This window comes from Schistocerca americana, chromosome 3, assembly GCF_021461395.2.
Source record: "Schistocerca americana isolate TAMUIC-IGC-003095 chromosome 3, iqSchAmer2.1, whole genome shotgun sequence".
Classification (NCBI taxonomy): Eukaryota; Metazoa; Arthropoda; class Insecta; order Orthoptera; family Acrididae; genus Schistocerca; species Schistocerca americana.
The window spans coordinates 646,087,654-646,107,296 of NC_060121.1; the positions used below are offsets into that span (position 1 = coordinate 646,087,654).

The 19,643-nt window shown below is 36.1% G+C and overlaps 1 protein-coding gene across 5 annotated transcripts in view; it reads left to right on the forward strand.

The window, feature by feature from the left end:
• The window catches only part of LOC124605465 (protein pigeon), a 498,287-nt gene that overhangs the window by 404,298 nt on the left and 74,346 nt on the right, over positions 1-19,643 (forward strand). For all 5 annotated transcript variants that reach the window (XM_047137163.1, XM_047137164.1, XM_047137161.1 and 2 more), the window contains one exon: positions 5,613-5,797. In XM_047137163.1, the coding sequence (XP_046993119.1) occupies positions 5,613-5,797 (185 nt within the window). The remainder of the gene's footprint in view (positions 1-5,612; positions 5,798-19,643) is intronic.

The following is a 19,643-nucleotide window of genomic DNA, read 5'->3' on the forward strand; positions in this document are numbered from 1 at the left end:
CCGTCACCCACCACTGCGGCGACGATGCTGGCTTTGTCCAAAATCTTTGTGCTAGAAGGACTTCCATCCACGATCGTCACAGACAATGGCCCTCAGTTCTCTTCACAGGCCTTCCATGATTTTTGTACTGGACAAGGGATTCGTCATGTTACAGCACCGCCCTTCCATCCGCAATCGAATGGGGAGGTCGAGCGCCTTGTCCGCATTTTCAAAAACCAGATGAAAAATTCCTTAGTGATTTTTCCACAGATGATGCTCTGCTGCAATTTCTGAGTTCTTATCGCTTCACGCCTCTGGGTGATCGCAGCCCTGCTGAACTCTTGCATGGCCGCCAACCGCGCACTCTACTGCACCTGCTTCACCCTGTCAGGCCTTGTGCTGTGTCCCCTAGTGCGGGAAAATACTCGGTGGGCGCCGACGTGTGGGCACGAGGGTATAGATCTCGCCCTAAATGGGTTCCAGGGCTGGTCAAGGCTCTTTGCGGCCGCCGGCTTTGTGAAATACGTACGGACGACGGCATGGTTGTTCCCCATTACGACCAGATGCGCCCACGAGTGGTGGCCACGCCGGTGCCACCGCCCCTTCCTTCACCTCCACCAGCCCGAAAGCCAGTCCTGTCGCTGCTGCCGATCTACCGTACGTGTTGATGCAGCCGACGTCGCTACCACTTCAGAGTTCGCCGGAACTGGCCCCAGTCGCAACGCCGCCTTCTCCGGGACCCATCTCGCTGGAGCACACCCCCAGGTCCACGACACCTATGGATGCTGCTCCGGAGTTTTCACTCATCATCTCGTCCAGGAGGCACGTTCCATGCACGAGCTTCCGTCCTGGACATTTTTGACCATACTCTCGTGTCTCTCCGCGGGGTCTTCTCAGGGCCTCACAAGAGGCCATGGATGTCTCCGCACTGTTCATGTCTCCAAGGAAGAGAGTGTTTTTCTTTTTTTTTTTCAAGGGGGGAAAAGTGTTGTGACAGTGCCACGACATTTAACAGTACGCCCAAACGGCGATAGAGGCGCTCCGCAAATTGGCTGAGGGCGGGAGCGCCACCTAGCTATGAATGGCGCCAGCCGCATGTCCCGGCATGGCTGTCGAATAAGAGATACTGAGTTGTTATCATGTAACCAGCTATTGTTTCTAAGTGAATGTGTTTGAATATCCACACAATTATTGGTGATTAAAGGTAATAACGCTAATTAGTGGACCTTTGCGCATAGAAACGCTATGGATGGGCTAACAAGGAAAACTACAAGGTAAATGGCATAGGTAATGGAGACATAACACCGGTACACTGGATAAGATTGGAGGCAAAATTATTTATTCCTTAAAACATTGATGTAATGCATCTATAGACTGCTGTTGGCTGGTAACTAAGTACAATTGCTTGTGAAATGCTATACGTTTCACAACAGACTTGTGTGCCCTCGTGGTTCATGGAGACACAATTTCTGCGTACCGTGACCAAATTTTAGTAACATCAAACCACGCAGTTGTGAACAATTAACATCTTACAGAGGACACATTTGAATAGACAAAGGATAATGGCAGAGGGCCAACAAACTCTAATATACTGGACAAAAGTAATGAGACAAAGAAAATTCATAAAGAAGCAAAAATTACAAAGATTTGGAGAATATTAGACTGCATACACATGTAGTTGCAGGCGCACAAACATTCACACTGAACCAAGAGCACTTCAACATATGCAACACCTTTGTGCTACGTTCTTCTTATGGATCAAAGACAAGTCTGCATTAGGAATCAAACTTAAAGTCCGCAAAAGCCTTGCATTCGTTGCTGCAACCCAGCAAATCAGTCTTTATAAGATGAAACAGGAGACCAAAAGGTAAAAGCTCGCCTCTTCGTATGAGACAATGCACCACACGGTTAAATCAACTCACCCTTCTTCGAAGAGACTTTGGCTGCAGACCCTCGGCGAGCTGGAAGCAGACTGATCATCTCACACACTCCAACATCTCCCACACAACCCCCTGGCCAGGAAAACCCAGAGACAAGGCTTCCGCCACCAACCTAGCACTGGTAACTTTCACACAAAGGGAGCAAACCTCTTTGCCTACCTGAAAACTACAAGGGTTGGCCATTCTGCATGACTACTGCTGATTCTCTGCAGCAAACTAAACCACTGTACAGAAAAATGAAACACACCCACATTCATTCGTTCATTCATTCCCTCACGCATGCCAGAGAGTTCAGTATCATTGGGAAGCAAATAAAATGATGATGAACGGAGACTACAGGACACTTTCAAGTTCACCACAACAGTCTAATAATGACCAACGTAAATAGACATGATTCAACCAAACACACTTCAAACTTATCTTTGATTTGCTTAAAGAACAGCCACTATTCCATTGTAAGGTACTGTTATCCCATAGCTTCATTGATCCTTTAACATTGCAGTTCTTCACCCATTTCAAAATATTTCGCCACACACTTCTCATTTTGTCTATAAATGATAGTTGTTCCAGGGGATAGCACATTCCTCTCCGTAAGTCTGAAATGTAATAATTCTTATGACACTTTTAGGTGGATCAAGGTCATGCACAAAATTATTTAATTCACTTTGAGTGAAATGCTTGTATAGAATGAGTGCACCAGACAATATGAAGTCATAGCATCAGTATTTGGTTTTGTCAAAATGCTTGAGTCGTAACTGGAATTGAACTGAAAGTTGAAAATACTTAGAAAGAAGGAGCAGTGGCATCATGATTTCATAGTACGTGTCTTAAAATCAACTGCAAAAATTAGGATACTGACTGGAATCAGAACCAGAAGCCAATTGTTTCATAACATACAAGTTAAGTCAATGATTTATTGCAGTCTAATTATAATACACAATTTAATTTCACACACTATATGAAAATGGATAATTGAAAGCTCCTTTTGCTGTATCCTAATCAGTCAACAATACTGCCGTACAAGAGTTCCTCTACTGACATGTTCCACATCCTGGAGGATCTCCTCACTACGGATCAATTGGAATGAAAGTAAATCTAATCTAATCTCATCTAATCTAAAAAGACTACTAACACTTTTGGACTAGTGTTCTGTACAGTTTTCTCTTCAGAAAACTACTCTTTTAATTTATTAAAAATCTTCTTTCCCATGTACCATGGAATTTGGGCAAAGAACTATAGGCAGTAGGTAGGAAGTGTGAATCTTTTTTATTCCTTGTTCTGTACATACATTGGAAATTATTACTAGGATAGATCATGGTAGTTATGCATAAAAAGATTTAAATCAAATACAAACAGGGAAGGAGCACTTGATATATTCAGACCTCTTAATGGTGGACAACAAGGCACTCTTGGCCTTTCTTTGCACATATTTCTGACAATTTCTGTTTGCAAGTTCAGTATTCTTTTCATGTTTCCAGTGTTTCCTCTAAAGATAATCCCATACTTCACCACAGATTCAAAATAACTGTGGTACAATATATTTTGTGTGGATATCAGTTGTGTTGGCTAAGTTTGTTGTAGCAAATGCCAGGATGTTTAATTTGTTTGCGAAGTGTGCCATATGTAACAACCTTGACAGGTTTTCATCCAGATGCATTCCTAAGAATTTTACACAGTCTGCTTCCATTAGTTCTTAATTTTTATTGATTATCTGAAGATCATTAGATATTTAAAATATTTAATTTTAATCTATTTACATTAAATGGAACTAGGTATGAAGTTTTCTAGTCCACCTATGATATTTTCAGGAACTTTGCATTATTATTTTCAACCAGAACTGGTGTATCACCTGAAAATTGTAATGAATAGGAATTTATGTTGAATGATATGTCATTTATATCAAAAAGGAATAGGATTGGCCTTAATATGGAGCATTGTGAAACTCCATTTAAAATATTTTTTGCTGAGCGATTTTCTATCTTTTAGGTATGAGTTGAAGCATTTTAAAATGTAGCTATCCGTTCCATATTTTTAACATTTGTGCAGGAATAAAGGTTGGTTTACACTGTCAAAGGCTTTAGTAAAGTTTCAGAAAATTCCTGTAGATTTCTGAGACTTGTAAATACATGAATTATTATTTTTCACAGAATTGTCAATAGCATAAATTTTGCTTCTGCTGTTTTGCTAACCAGTTTAATTTATTGAGAGTGTATTATTGTATCTTTTATTGTAATTTACAACTTGTATTGTAATAAGTTTCTCAAAGATTTTAGAAAACACGGGAAGAAGAGAGATGGGACAGTAGTGTCTCATGTCTTCTTTGGAGCCATTTTTTAGTTAGGGTTGGACCTGGGTTCAGTTTAGCATCTAAAAAGTATGCCTCTTCCAGTCATTGATTTATGACCATGGAAAGTGGTCCTTCTATTATACTGGAAGCTGCTTTAAGGACCTCAGTGGGGAGATCATCCCATCCCTCTTTTTTAAGGGTAATGTTCCTTTTTCTACCTCGTTGTGGGCCACTTTATCAACTTTACTTAAACATTCAGTCATATTTTAATTAAAAAGAAGTAACTGTTTATTTTCTAGGTAATGTTCTTCATTTACATATTTTGCTGCATTTATAACAAAATCGGTTACATATTCTGGTACTAAACAGTTGCAATTAATGTATATTGTATCTTATTTTTTGATATTTCCTGATTGTTGACTTTAATTCCAGGTTGTGATTTAACAACTGCCTAAACTGCATTTGATTTTTTTATTTGTTTCTGAATGAATTTATTTTTTGCTGTTCGTTTCTTCTCTTTACAACATTCTTAAATGTGTTTATAGGTTTTAACATAATTTACAAACTCAGGACTTAATTGTTTTTAAATTCTGAATGTATTTTTTTGCCACTAGATTTTATTCGACACTGAATCTTCTTTAACCTACAACAAAAGAAAATTATGTTTTACTCACTGTGTTTTATTTTGTGAAGATTTTTCTGATATTTTGTACATTAATTTTTGGCAATTTGATCTGAAATTCATGGTTTGAAGTAGAATTTAGCAATTTTACTGTTCCCACCACACCATTGGAACTCAAAACTTCACCTTTTTCTCTGTCCTCTATTTGACTATCTGAAGTTTTGACAGATATTCAACATTTTATATGTCGTGCAGAGCATTTAACCCCAAAATATGCCTAATGAGCATAAGATAAAAAGTCTGACTTATTTATCCTCTCTTTGGGTGTCATGACAGTAGCAAAATATGGACTTTTTAAAAATGGCGGCCAGTTCTTACATACATCTATAATGAAGAAAAATGCATAAACTTAGTATGTTTTCAAACAACACATAAAATTCATGGCATTTCTGTTTTTTGAAACAAACTTGGTGTGATGGTGCAAAATTGTTCTTAATGCTTGATCTATCCAACAATGATTAATACAGAAATATGTGATGCAGGAAAATTTATAACTTCTAATTTGTGAAGAAAAAATGGGTAGAAAACTTGACATCATGGTGAAACTTGGATAGATGCATCAATTTCGGACCGTGGAAAATATATATCAGCTGTTAGCTTACTGAAGTAAAACTGATGAAGACAAGTATTATTAGTATCTTAAACTTTGTTGAAATTTGATGAACTCTAAATGAGCTAGCAATAATCAGATATAGAATGAAATTCTTTGTTTCACTCGTTGCAGAATCTACGAGAACTGAGCATGCATTTGTTAAAGAATGGGAGCAGGCAAACTCCAATGAATGTCCATGTTGTAGCAACACGCTATGTTGCAGCTCAACTAGAAGTTTCAAAACATTTGTGTGCTATGTTATGCCAGTGTGCTGGCATTGATTCGTACAAAGAGCAAGAGAAAGGATTTGCTCTCATGTAAGTAGAATAGAAGAAAATCTTAGATCAGTTGCCATTGGTCCCCCTTTCTCCTTATTTCTCAGTAATTGCTGTGTAAAATCTTTTGAACTAACACTGATATACTACAGTTTCCCTGTTAACCCTTTCAGTCAGTTTTTTCATTTCTGGGATGAAAATTTTCTAATTTGGTACCCAAGAAGAACTTATTTCTAGAACATTTTTCATATAGCAGAAACCAAAATTGGTCTATCCAAACCCAAATTGTGGATGATCCAGTACAAAGGACCTGTGAGTTACATGCATATTTAATGGCAAAACTTATTGTGACCTTTTTTAAAAAATGGAACATTTAGGTAATACTGAAATATGGCATCCCGGCTAAGACACAAGTTGAAAATATGGTCACTATTTTTTATTTACTTAAATTTGCCATATTTCGTGACAGTACCTTTTCCGTTAGACGTTTGCAAGGCGATATTAGTCTTGGCTTCAGTTGTCTAAGTATGATTCCACAATGCATCTTTGTCGGCTGCAGAAAAGACGTGGTTCAACGTGTTTGCCTCATTTTGGTGTTTCAAATACCATTTCTTCAAATGTAATTTCTTTTTTATAGTTAATACAAAACAAATAGTAACGTAATTCAAAATTATTTATGACGGCGACCTTCACATTGTTCTTCCATCAACACACACCAAGAGTTAGCTGCCGACTGACTATAGTCAAAGACGACTCCAACGTCAAAGATATTTTACACAACACACAAGCTTCCAGTTGTAATCAGTCTCTTTGCTATTCTTCGATACATTTTCTAATAGTAATCAATATGCTTTCACTCTCAAAAACACAAGTAAATTAACATATAATAAGACAAATTATAATAAATTCTGACAAAAAATATAAGAAAACATTTACAATTCAGTATCGACAAATACGGTAAAAAAATAACATCTCCCAGATCCATTACAACTGCTCCCCAGGGCTTTTGTTGTTATGGACATATACAACAAAATCCCGACCACACTCAGTAATGGATCTGTATTACACAATTAGTACATTAATGATGCAGTCTGATAACCTCTTCCAAATTTGGACTCTTTGAATCTGTGGACATGTTACTGGCTGTTGTTGCAATGATACTTCCCCATCAATCTCATACAAAAAAATTTCAAGTAAAGAAATTATTTGACATGACAAATATACATGGTATAAAACATACATGAGAAATATTCTAACATACAGCATACAGATTGAAAATAATAGGAAGATAAAACTCATTTCCTAGAATAAGATTTAAATATATATATATTTGCCTTATATATTTTCTTTTACTTTGACTTTTTTTACTCATGTTTTTTTTCTTTTGTATATTTTTTTGTTTATGATTTTCTTTTTAAAATTTTCCACAACATCATTATAAACAACAATAAACTGCTCATATATCATGAGGCTTTATCTAAAATTGGTTTTGAAACTTATACCTTTGCATGCATGTCCTCACATGCATGCCTTCACCCACAGGGAAGACTTAGCTTCCAAAAACTAAAAAAATTCGGAAATGCTCACTACGGAGACCTTTTTTTTGTAAAAAAGTAAAAATAAATCGTTCTCTCATTTTTTGTTACAACAGTGTTTTTTCATCAGTTTCAATTAACATGTGACTTCAAATTATTAATTTATACATGCAAATATACATACTTGTTTGTGCAGGTAGTTTTGTTCTAACAAGCATATTCCAGTGGAGGACTTTTGTTTTAGATGATAATAGGTTATTTAAATTTTGAAATTATGATTTCTGTTTATACAGTTTTAAAGAGACAACATTCCTGAGACCAAATAATTTCTTTGGCTTAGGATACACCAAACGATAAGCATTAGGGTGTGGATTTTCTATGACTTCAAAAGGCCCAATATAGATATCAAAGAATTTTTTAATTTCTGAAGTTAACATTTTTTATTTTTCATGAGATTTGACCAGAACAAGATCCCCAATTTTGAAAGTGGTTAATTTTATCATATTGTTATGTCTTTTATTCCTCTTTTCCCCTTGTTTCCTCATAGTTTCCCTAACAATATCTTCTCTCTCTGGCATAGTTAAAGGTGTACATTTAGGAAATTCAATAAGTTCTGATATAAGATTTGGAGGTCTAATATTAAACATACTCTCATACGTTGAAAATCCTGTGGAACTATGTTGTAGGCTATTCATAATATCTTCAAAATTTCGAATGTGCTCAAACCAAGTTGGATGTTTATGGCTACAATAGGTTCTACAAAGTCTCCCAATTTCGCTCATATATCTTTCTGCAGGATTGGTCGACGGAGAATAAACAGATATAAGTATACGCTTCAATTTTGATCTTTCAATAAACTTTTTCCAAATTTTAGAGGTGAACTGTGAACCATTATCTGATAATATAGCTTTTGGTTTACCCACCTGTGCGAAATAATCTCTTTCAATTTTTATTATAATTTCATGGCTAGTAGCTTTTTTTCACTGGATATAGTTTAATTAATTCTGAAAATACATCTACCATAACAAATATGTAACAGTGACCACCTTTACTCTTTGGTAACATTCCATATAAGTCCACTGCGATAAGATCTAAAGGTTTTTCGGGAATAATGTTTTGCATTTCTCCACCACATCTTTGATTGCTCACTTTAACTCTCTGACATTTGTCACAGGTTGCCAATTCTTTTCTTACCTTCTTTCCAATATTGAAAAAATAAACATTTTCTTGTATCTTTTGAATGCACTTCTGTATCCCACAATGACCAAAACTTTCATGTATGTAAATGATCAGCTTATCAGCATCTGCCTCTGGCCAACACAGTTTCCAATTATCAGAATCTACATCTGTTCTCCGAAATAAAATCCCCTTATGTAATTTGTAAAATTTATCAAGTTTCTCATACCCCTTCTTGCCTAAACATTCTTTGATTAATTTCCAACTCTGATCTAAATTTTGATTTTTTTCTAATTTTGTTACACATAGCTCTAATTGTTTTTTCATTTTCCACCCCTTTCAAGTATCTAATTTTAAATTGCTTTTCCTCCTCTTGTTCAAAAATCTCCTTTTCTCCCCCAATTGGTAACCTTGAAAGTGAATCAGCTACTACATTCTCAGAACCTTTAATGTGTTTGATTTCAAAGTCAAACTGTTGCAGAAATATTGCCCATCTGGTCAATCTACTGTGGTATAATTTGCACTCTTGTAAGTAACTCAAACCTTTGTGATCCGAAAATACTATGGTTTTATGTCCAATAAGGTAAATTCTAAATTTTGTAAAAGCCCAATGAATTGCCAAAAGTTCCTTCTCTGTGACTGTATAATTTTTTTCATGCTTGAGCAACATTCTGCTTGCAAATGCTATGGTACAATGTATCTTAACTCCATTCTCTACTCTTTCTTGAAATAACTCTGCTCCAAGCCCATAATTACTGCTATCAGTGTTCAAACAAAATGATAAATTAAAATCAGGTTGCTTCCTCAACTCTTGCTTAATTTTATCAAACTCTTCCTGACAACTTTTATCCCAAACCCAAACAGTGTTTTTCTTAAGTGATTGACTTAAACATGGTGCATTCAGACTCTGATCACTTATATGTTTTCGGTAATAACCGCATAACCCAAAGAACGACTTTAATTGTTTTTTAGTCTTAGGAATAGGAATTTCTGAAATTGCTTTAATTTTTTTCTGGATCTGCCAAAATTCCCTTGTCTGTGACAACATGACCCAAAAATTTTAATTCAGAAACTGCAAATGTACATTTCTCTAATTTCAATGTCATCCCCCCTTTTCTAAGTTTTTCACAAACTGACTTCAAAATCGAAAAATGTTCCTCCCAATTTTGCCCTGTAACCAAAATGTCATCTACATAAATTATCAGTTTAGACGCAAGTTCTTGCCCCAGTACATGATCCAAAGCTCTTATAAATTCGGAAACAGAAGAATTTAACCCAAATGGCAAAACACAATATTGGTAACTCTTACCATTGTACAAGAAAGCAGTATATTTCCTAGAATTAACCGAAAGTGGTACCTGATGAAAACCCGAAGTTAGATCCAAACTTGACATATATTTTATATCTGTAAATTTATAGAGTAACTCATCAATATTTTCGGGATGGTCTGTCTGTCTGAAAAAAATTTTGTTTAAGTGTCTAGAGTCCAAAACCAATCTTACTCCACCATCTTTTTTCGTAACTACTACTAGAGGATTATTATATGCACTGATACTCCTTTCAATTGTATTACATCCATCCATCTTTTTCAGCTCTTTCTCAACCGTAGGTCTTTTTGATATTGCAATACTGTATGGTTTTTTGAAAAATGGTTCATGAGGTTTTACCTGAAGCTCACACTGATAACCCTTTACCCTACCAGGTATGTCACCGAAAACATCACTGTATTCCCACAGCAGATTTTCTAATTGTTGTTTTTGCTCCCCAGATAAATTTTGTTTTTCTGAAATTTTCAAATTTACTAAATTCCTAAATTCAACTTCATCAGTATCAAATCTATGAGTTTCAATATTCTCCAATCTATTTTCTTTTAGTAAATTGATACTGTCAAAATTTCCATTACTCTGATCACCAAGTGTGTTCACAAAATTTGTCTGAATGTATTCCCTTTCACTAGTTTCTATCAAAAGTTTTCTTCCAACCCAATCAAATGCTGTATTTACTTTTACTATCCAATTCATACCCAAAAGAAAATCCTCATTAAATTCCTAAATTACAAAACATCCATATGTGAACAACTTGCCTTCAATTAAAAATGTCACTAAAGCCTGGCTTTTTACCAATTTACTGCTCTTCCCAGTAGCACCTTTTATCTTTACCCCAACAACTGGCATTTCAACGTAATCTTTCCCCACTTTCAGTTTCTTGCTTAACTTTTCAGATATTCCCGAGATCTCACTTCCTGTATCAATTAAACATTTACCAATCCATGACCCAATTTGAACTTTTATATAAGGACTGCAAAATTGATCACTTTTCTCAGAACCAGTATCCTCATGTAATTAATCACTTTCAATTTCCCCGAACCTATACTTATCAGAATCATATGGTATATCATTACATGTATTATTTGTCACAGTTATAAAATTTGCACAAGATACAAAATTGTCATTAGTACTCTCTATTATCTCAAATAGCCAAGAATTTTCATCCAAATCACATTGTATACTATTGAAGTACTTATCCTTCAGCTTTTCAAAAATAAAATATCTCATCTTTTTCCACCACTCAGGACATACAGTTTCACATACATTAATAAGCATCTTTCTAAAGTTCTTGTCAAAAGAAATAGTTTCACTGTTCAACCATATATTCATAAGAAATGTGTGTGTATCATTACTATCTGTAAAAGTTTCACTCAGGCTAGAAGTTATACATATGTCATCGTTATTTGTGTAGTCAAATTCTTTACCAACATCATCAAAATTCACACTTTCACCTACACCCAGCTTGTGAGCCTTATTCATCCTGGTAACATCCCTGGGAATTTCTATAATATTCTCACTATTTAATCCATTTTCAACCATGTGTATACCCAACTCCCTATTTAAACCAATGAAATACCTTTCCTCAACATCATCATCAATACCATTACCATCATTATCAACTTTATCATCAACATCATTATCATTACACATATTCAGGTCATACACATTCAAATTATCCCCCAAAATATTATTTCCCCTTTCTAAAGTTACCAGATCCCTTTCACCAACATTTTCATTCTCACAGCATGCATTCTCTCTTTCATTCACACACATCTCTGAACTACTACAAATTACATCATCTGACAAAGTGTTGTTCTTTTCTGCCCAAGTGTAAAACTCTGTTAAATTAAATGAATCACAATTACTTTTATCTACTGTATGTTCTTGTGTACTGAAAATTTTATCTTTATCAATATCATCATTATTTTCCTCTTGAAATTTTTTCAATAAGTAACAACTAATGACCTCATGTGATAGCTTAGGTTTGGAACTGTCATGTTTGGGTTTGTGATAGTCACATCCATTGGTCCTTTCATCATGCTCACCTTCTGCCTCAACCTTGCGGACCTTCAAGGGGGCGTCTACTCGTTTTTTTTATTTCCTGAATTACAACTGGTTCCTGTTTGAACTGCTGATTGTGGTTCTGCCAATGCATCTGATCCACATTCCTGTTCCCATTCCTATGCCAAACATTACCTGATTGTTGGTAGTTTCTATTGTACTGATCTCTATCAAAATTTCTGTGATTTTGATCCCTAAAGTGTTCTCTATTTTGTTGATTATTTCCGCGAAAATGTTGTTCTTGTTTTGGATAAAAATTATGGTCCTTCTTTTGAAAATTGTTATATCCCCCTGAATTTTGACTGACACCATGATAATTGTTTTGTTCCCTTTTTTGAAAGTTGTCATTTCCCCAATTTTGACCATTACCTTTCTGAGTAAATCCACTATGTGTTCTTGTTGTTACTCTATCCAACTTTTCAATATAATTGAGAAACTGCTCTACATTACTATCAGGACAATGAACTAAACTCAACTGCATTGCTGATGGCAATCTTCTCTTTAAGGTATCAATTTTGATCAAGTCATCCAAAGGTTTTGTTAAATGAATAAGTTTTTGAAGTTCACTTTTGCAAAATTGTTTCATGCTCCCATCTGATTCTCTATAGTTTCTCCCATTCAAAAATTCACTTTTTATTCTAGTTTGTTTAAGATCATCCCAAAATTTTTCCAGAAATTTTGATTCAAATTCTGAAAAGGTCATCCCCAAAGTTACAATGTGGTTTGCCCAAGTCAAAGCTTCCCCTTCCAAGAATTTTTTCACAAATTTAATTTTCATATCATCTGGTGAGTGAGGTAAAAAACAATCCTTACAATACTGTATAAAATCAACGGGATGTAGGGGTCCATCTACCGAAAAGTGCTTCACTGGAATATTAGATACAAGATTGCATGTGTTGACATTGTGATTTTTGCTTTGAAATTCAATGTCAAAAGTTTCAATTTTTTCGCTAAGTTCTTTGACAGATTTTTTGTTTTCTAAATCATTGCACTCTATTTTTTTTTCTAGAGTAACCAAACGATTGTCAGTTTCTTGTTGTACATTTTTTACTAAAACTTTTGTGTTCTCATCCAAATTTTTAACTTCCCCTTTTATCTCATTAAAATCAATTAAATTTCTTTCCCTATCTGCCATTAACTCATTTTTTACAGTATTAATTTCACCGCTCAATTTAGCATCAATTTCATTTACTTTTGCTTCCACAGATTCAATTTTTTCCTCAACACTGCCAACTCTGTTCGAAAGATCACCCACTTGGGTATTGACTGCTTGGACTTGCAACAAAATGTTATCAATTTTTTTCATCCCAGTAAGTCTTATTGTCGTCAACTGATTGTTTAATTTCTTTCGTGAAATTTACAAGAAAACTTTTTAAATCAAATTGATCGGTTCTTTCTGTTTCATTTGACCTGTCCTGATGTTCAAAGTCTATTAAATTACTACTTTCTACTTGAGGCACAATACTCTTGAAAATCTCATAAGTCATTGTGAAGAACAAAAATTTATACACAACATTGCAAAACAAGAAAAAATATTGTTTTAACAAAATACGAGGGTTTTGTGACTTATCTGGAACACTCTTCTACCGTTGCAAAACCACGTTTTCCATCCATGTGATTGTTGACCAAAATTCTTGAAGTATTTCCTTCTGTCGAAAATTATATTTTTTGCCGAAACATTTGTTCTCAAAACTTTTACTTCCCGATGAACACAAATACTGTAACACACATTCTGAAGAAACTGGTATTAACACACAAAAATTTTCTTCCTCGTAGCACTGTTGAGGATCTTGTGAACACAATATCCCGGCTGAGCCCCCAGTTGAAATATGGCATCCCGGCTAAGACACAAGTTGAAAATATGGTCACTATTTTTTATTTACTTAAATTTGCCATATTTCGTGACAGTACCTTTTCCGTTAGACGTTTGCAAGACAATATTAGTCTTGGCTTCAGTTGTCTAAGTATGATTCCACAATGCATCTTTGTCGGCTGCAGAAAAGACGTGGTTCAACGTGTTTGCCTCATTTTGGTGTTTCAAATACCATTCCTTCAAATGTAATTTCTTTTTTATAGTTAATACAAAAAAAATAGTAACATAATTCAAAATTATTTATGACGGCGACCTTCACATTGTTCTTCCATCAACACACACCAAGAGTTAGCTGCCGACTGACTATAGTCAAAGACGACTCCAACGTCAAAGATATTTTACACAACACACAAGCTTCCACTTGTAATCAGTCTCTTTGCTATTCTTCGATACATTTTCTAATAGTAATCAATATGCTTTCACTCTCAAAAACAGAAGTAAATTAACACATAATAAGAGAAATTATAATAAATTCTGACGAAAAATATAAGAAAACATTTACAATTCGGTATCGACAAATACAGTAAAAAAAATAACATCTCCCAGATCCATTACAATACGCTCATAAAATAGTTGCGCGAAATTGTTAAAGAAAGCTTTATGAACGTTAAATGATGCTGGTGACATACAAAGTTTATTTTGCATGGAATTGTAGAAAGCAGTTGTGTTGATTTTATTTTATTTCATTTTATTTCATTTCATTTCATGTTCCATAGGTCCAACTGTGTTGGGTTCACAAGGTTCTGGAACAAGTCAGTTTTTTACAAAAACAATATGCTAATCTTATAGCATATACAGACATTTGAGTACATAATTATATAAAAATTTATACAGTACATTCTTTGAGCAGCAATACAGAAAAAAGATGATACATATTTTCTTAGAATCATTAAAGCACTATGGCAAAACAGATACAGAGCACACACAGATACAGAGCTCAAGTTAAATAATGTTCTTAGTGGCATTATGTCAACTTGTATTATGTTGTTGTTGTTGTGGTCTTCAGTCCTGAGACTGGTTTGATGCAGCTCTCCATGCTACTCTATCCTGTGCAAGCTTCTTCATCTCCCAGTACCTACTGCAACCTACATCCTTCAGAATCTGCTTAGTGTATTCATCTCTTGGTCTCCCCCTACGATTTTTACCCTCCACGCTGCCCTCCAATACTAAATTGGTGATCCCTTGATGCCTCAGAACATGTCCTACCAACCGATCCCTTCTTCTTGTCAAGTTGTGCCACAAACTTCTCTTCTCCCCAATCCTATTCAATACCTCCTCATTAGTTATGTGATCTACCCATCTAATCTTCAGTATTCTTCTGTAGCACCACATTTCGAAAGCTTATATTCTCTTCTTGTCCAAACTATTTACCGTCCATGTTTCACTTCCATACATGGCTACACTCCATACAAATACTTTCAGAAATGACTTCCTGACACTTAAATCTATACTCGATGTTAACAAATTTCTCTTCTTCAGAAACGCTTTCCTTGCCATTGCCAGTCTACATTTTATATCCTCTCTACTTCGACCATCATCAGTTATTTTGCTCCCCAAATAGCAAAACTCCTTTACTACTTTAAGTGTCTCATTTCCTAATCTAATTCCCTCAGCATCACCCGACTTAATCCCACTACATTCCATTATCCTCGTTTTGCTTTTGTTGATGTTCAACTTATATCCTCCCTTCAAGATACCATCCATTCCTTTCAACTGCTCTTCCAAGTCGTTTGCTGTCTCTGACAGAATTACAATGTCATCGGCAAATCTCAAAGTTTTTATTTCTTCTCCATGGATTTTAATACCTACTCCAAATTTTTCTTTTGTTTCCTTTACTGCTTGCTCAATATACAGATTGAATAATATCGGGGAGAGGCTACAACCCTGTCTTACTCCCTTCCCCACCGCTGCTTCTCTTTCATGTCCCTCGACTCTTATAACTGCCATCTGGTTTCTGTACAAATTGTAAATAGCCTTTCGCTCCCTGTATTTTACCCCTGCCACCTTTAGAATTTGAAAGAGAGTATTCCAGTCAACATTATCAAAAGCTTTCTCTAAGTCTACAAATGCTAGAAACGTAGGTTTGCCTTTCCTTAATCTTTCTTCTAAGATAAGTCGTAAGGTCAGTATTGCCTCACGTGTTCCAGTATTTCTACGGAATCCAAACTGATCTTCCCCGAGGTTGGCTTCTACTAGTTTTTCTATTCGTCTGTAAAGAATTCGTGTTAGTATTTTGCAGCTGTGGCTTATTAAACTGATAGTTCGGTAATTTTCACATCTGTCAACACCTGCTTTCTTTGGGATTGGAATTATTATATTCTTCTTGAAGTCTGAGGGTATTTCACCTGTTTCATACATCTTGCTCACCAGATGGTAGAGTTTTGTCAGGACTGGCTCTCCCAAGGCCGTTAGTAGTTCCAATGGAATGTTGTCTACTCCGGGGGCCTTGTTTCGACTCAGGTCTTTCAGTGCTCTGTCAAACTCTTCACGCAGTATTGTATCTCCCATTTCATCTTCATCTACATCCTCTCCCATTTCCATAATATTGTCCTTAAGTACATCGCCCTTGTATAGACCCTCTATATACTCCTTCCACCTTTCTGCTTTCCCTTCTTTGCTTAGAACTGGGTTTCCATCTGAGCTCTTGATGTTCATACAAGTGGTTCTCTTATCTCCAAAGGTCTCTTTAATTTTCCTGTAGGCAGTATCTATCTTACCTCTAGTGAGATAAGCCTCTACATCCTTACATTTGTCCTCTAGCCATCCCTGCTTAGCCATTTTGCACTTCCTATCGATCTCATTTTTGAGACGTTTGTATTCCTTTTTGCCTGCTTCATTTACTGCATTTTTATATTTTCTCCTTTCATCAATTAAATTCAATATTTCTTCTGTTACCCAAGGATTTCTACTAGCCCTCGTCTTTTTACCTACTTGATCCTCTGCTGCCTTCACTACTTCATCCCTCAAAGCTACCCATTCCTCTTCTACTGTATTTCTTTCCCCCATTCCTGTCAATTGTTCCCTTATGCTTTCCCTGAAACTCTGTACAACCTCTGGTTCTTTCAGTTTATCCAGGTCCCATCTCCTTAAATTCCCACCTTTTTGCAGTTTCTTCAGTTTTAATCTACAGGTCATAACCAATAGATTGTGGTCAGAGTCCACATCTGCCCCTGGAAATGTCTTACAATTTAAAACCTGGTTCCTAAATCTCTGTCTTACCATTATATAATCTATCTGATACCTTTTAGTATCTCCAGGGTTCTTCCATGTATACAACCTTCTATCATGATTCTTAAACCAAGTGTTAGCTATGATTAAGTTGTGCTCTGTGCAAAATTCTACCAGGCGGTTTCCTCTTTCATTTCTTAGCCCCAATCCATATTCACCTACTACGTTTCCTTCTCTCCCTTTTCCTACACTCGAATTCCAGTCACCAATGACTATTAAATTTTCGTCTCCCTTCACAATCTGAATAATTTCTTTTATTTCATCATACATTTCTTCAATTTCTTCGTCATCTGCAGAGCTAGTTGGCATATAAACTTGTACTACTGTAGTAGGTGTGGGCTTTGTATGTATCTTGGCCACAATAATGCGTTCACTATGCTGTTTGTAGTAGCTTACCCGCATTCCTATTTTCCTATTCATTATTAAACCTACTCCTGCATTACCCCTATTTGACTTTGTGTTTATAGCCCTGTAGTCACCTGACCAGAAGTCTTGTTCCTCCTGCCACCGAACTTCACTAATTCCCACTATATCTAACTTTAATCTATCCATTTCCCTTTTTAAATTTTCTAACCTACCTGCCCGATTAAGGGATCTGACATTCCACGCTCCGATCCGTAGAACGCCAGTTTTCTTTCTCCTGATAACGACATCCTCTTGAGTAGTCCCCGCCCGGAGATCCGAATGGGGGACTATTTTACCTCCGGAATATTTTACCCAAGAGGACGCCATCATCATTTAATCATACAGTAAAGCTGCATGCCCTCGGGAAAAATTACGGCCGTAGTTTCCCCTTGCTTTCAGCCGTTTGCAGTACCAGCACAGCAAGGCCGTTTTGGTTATTGTTACAAGGCCAGATCAGTCAATCATCGAGACTGTTGCCCTTGCAACTACTGAAAAGGCTGCTGCCGCTCTTCAGGAACCACACGGTTTGTCTGGCCTCTCAACAGATACCCCTCCGTTGTGGTTGTACCTACGGTACGGCTATCTGTATCGCTGAGGCACGCAAGCCTCCCCACCAACGGCAAGGTCCATGGTTCATGGGGGGGAACTTGTATTATATAATATTAAAATTTTACAATTTATTTGTTTAAGAATTCATCTAGACCGTAAAAAAAGCTTTTTCTAGCAGAAATATTTTTAGTGCTTTCTTAAACTTACTCTTGTTATGAATCTCTGTATTTATTTCAGGAGGAAGAGCATTGAAGAGTTTTGTTCCAGTGTAGTGGACACCGTTTCGCGCCAAGCTCAAATTTCTGTGCCCGCTGTGTATGTCATTCTTCCTCCTTGTGTTATGCTCATGATAATTACTGTTTGGGTGACATATCTTTATATTTTTACAGACAAAACACATGAGAGAAAAAATATATTCGCTTGTAGTTATGTATATTTTAAGTTTTCAAAAGCTATTTCTACAGGAGTCTCTTGAGCACAGTCACATATAACTCTTAAAGCTCACTTCTGAGCGTTGAACACTTTCCTTGCTAATAGCCGGTTGCCCTAAAAATAATGCCGTATTCAACGATTGAGTGAAAATAGCCATAGTATGCCACATTGCAGTGTTAGGTTCATTCCATGTAGTGAGAACCCGTAAAGCATATGTAGCAGAGCTAAGCCTCTTACAAAGATCTGTAATATAGGAAGACGAGATCATTTTCTTGTCAATGTGCACTCCAAGAAATTTGGTTGTTTCCATTCTTTCTATTGGCTGATTACCACATGTCACACTTATCTCTCTCTCTTTTACTGTTTTTATACAGTACTGAATAAATCTGGTCTTACTGGAATTTAATGAAAGACCACCATTCACCTTGAATCAGTTAACCACATCTGAGAGTATGTGATCAATGAACTCCTCAAGATTACTATCTGTTGTACCGCTCATAAAAATTGTGGTATCATCAGCAAATAATGTAAATTTACACGGCAGGCTTGTACATGATGGTAGAACATTTATAAAAATCAGGAATAATAGTGGCCCAAGAATTGAGCCCCGAGGCTCTCCACATGTAATGGAACTCCCTTCAGAATGTGAAGAAACATCACATTCTCCACCTGAGCTATTCAAGAAAACTTTTTGTTTTCTGTCTTTGAGATATGACTGGAGCCAATTGCCTGCAACACCACTTATTCCTACTAATTTTGGTTTTTGCAAGAGAGTCTGGTGATCAACACTGTCAAATGCTTTAGACAAATCACAGAAGACACCAAGTGCTAGCATTTTTTCATTAAGGGTTTCTAGGATTTCATTTGCAAGTGCATAGATTGCATCTTCTGTTGAACGGCCCTTTTGAAAGCCAAATTGGCTCTTGCTGAGAACTCCATTCTTCATGAGATGATGAATAATTCTTATATGTATTAGCTTTTCTAGAATTTTAGAGAAAGTTGTCAGCAAGGAAACAGGTCGATAGTTAGTTAGTTCAGTTTTATCACCCTTTTTGTACAGGGGCTTCACAGTGGCAATTTTAGAAAAAGCTGCCAGCAAAGAGATAGGTCGATAGTTAGTTTGTTAGTTCTGTTTTATCACCCTTTTTGTACAGGGGCTTCACAATGGCATACATAAGTCTACTCGGAACAACACCTTTCTGAAGGGAAACATGGAAAATATGACAGAGAATGTCCCTTATGGTCTCTTGTTTGGCGGTGTTGTAGGCAAACGTAGAAGAAGTTGTAATTAGATGGATGAC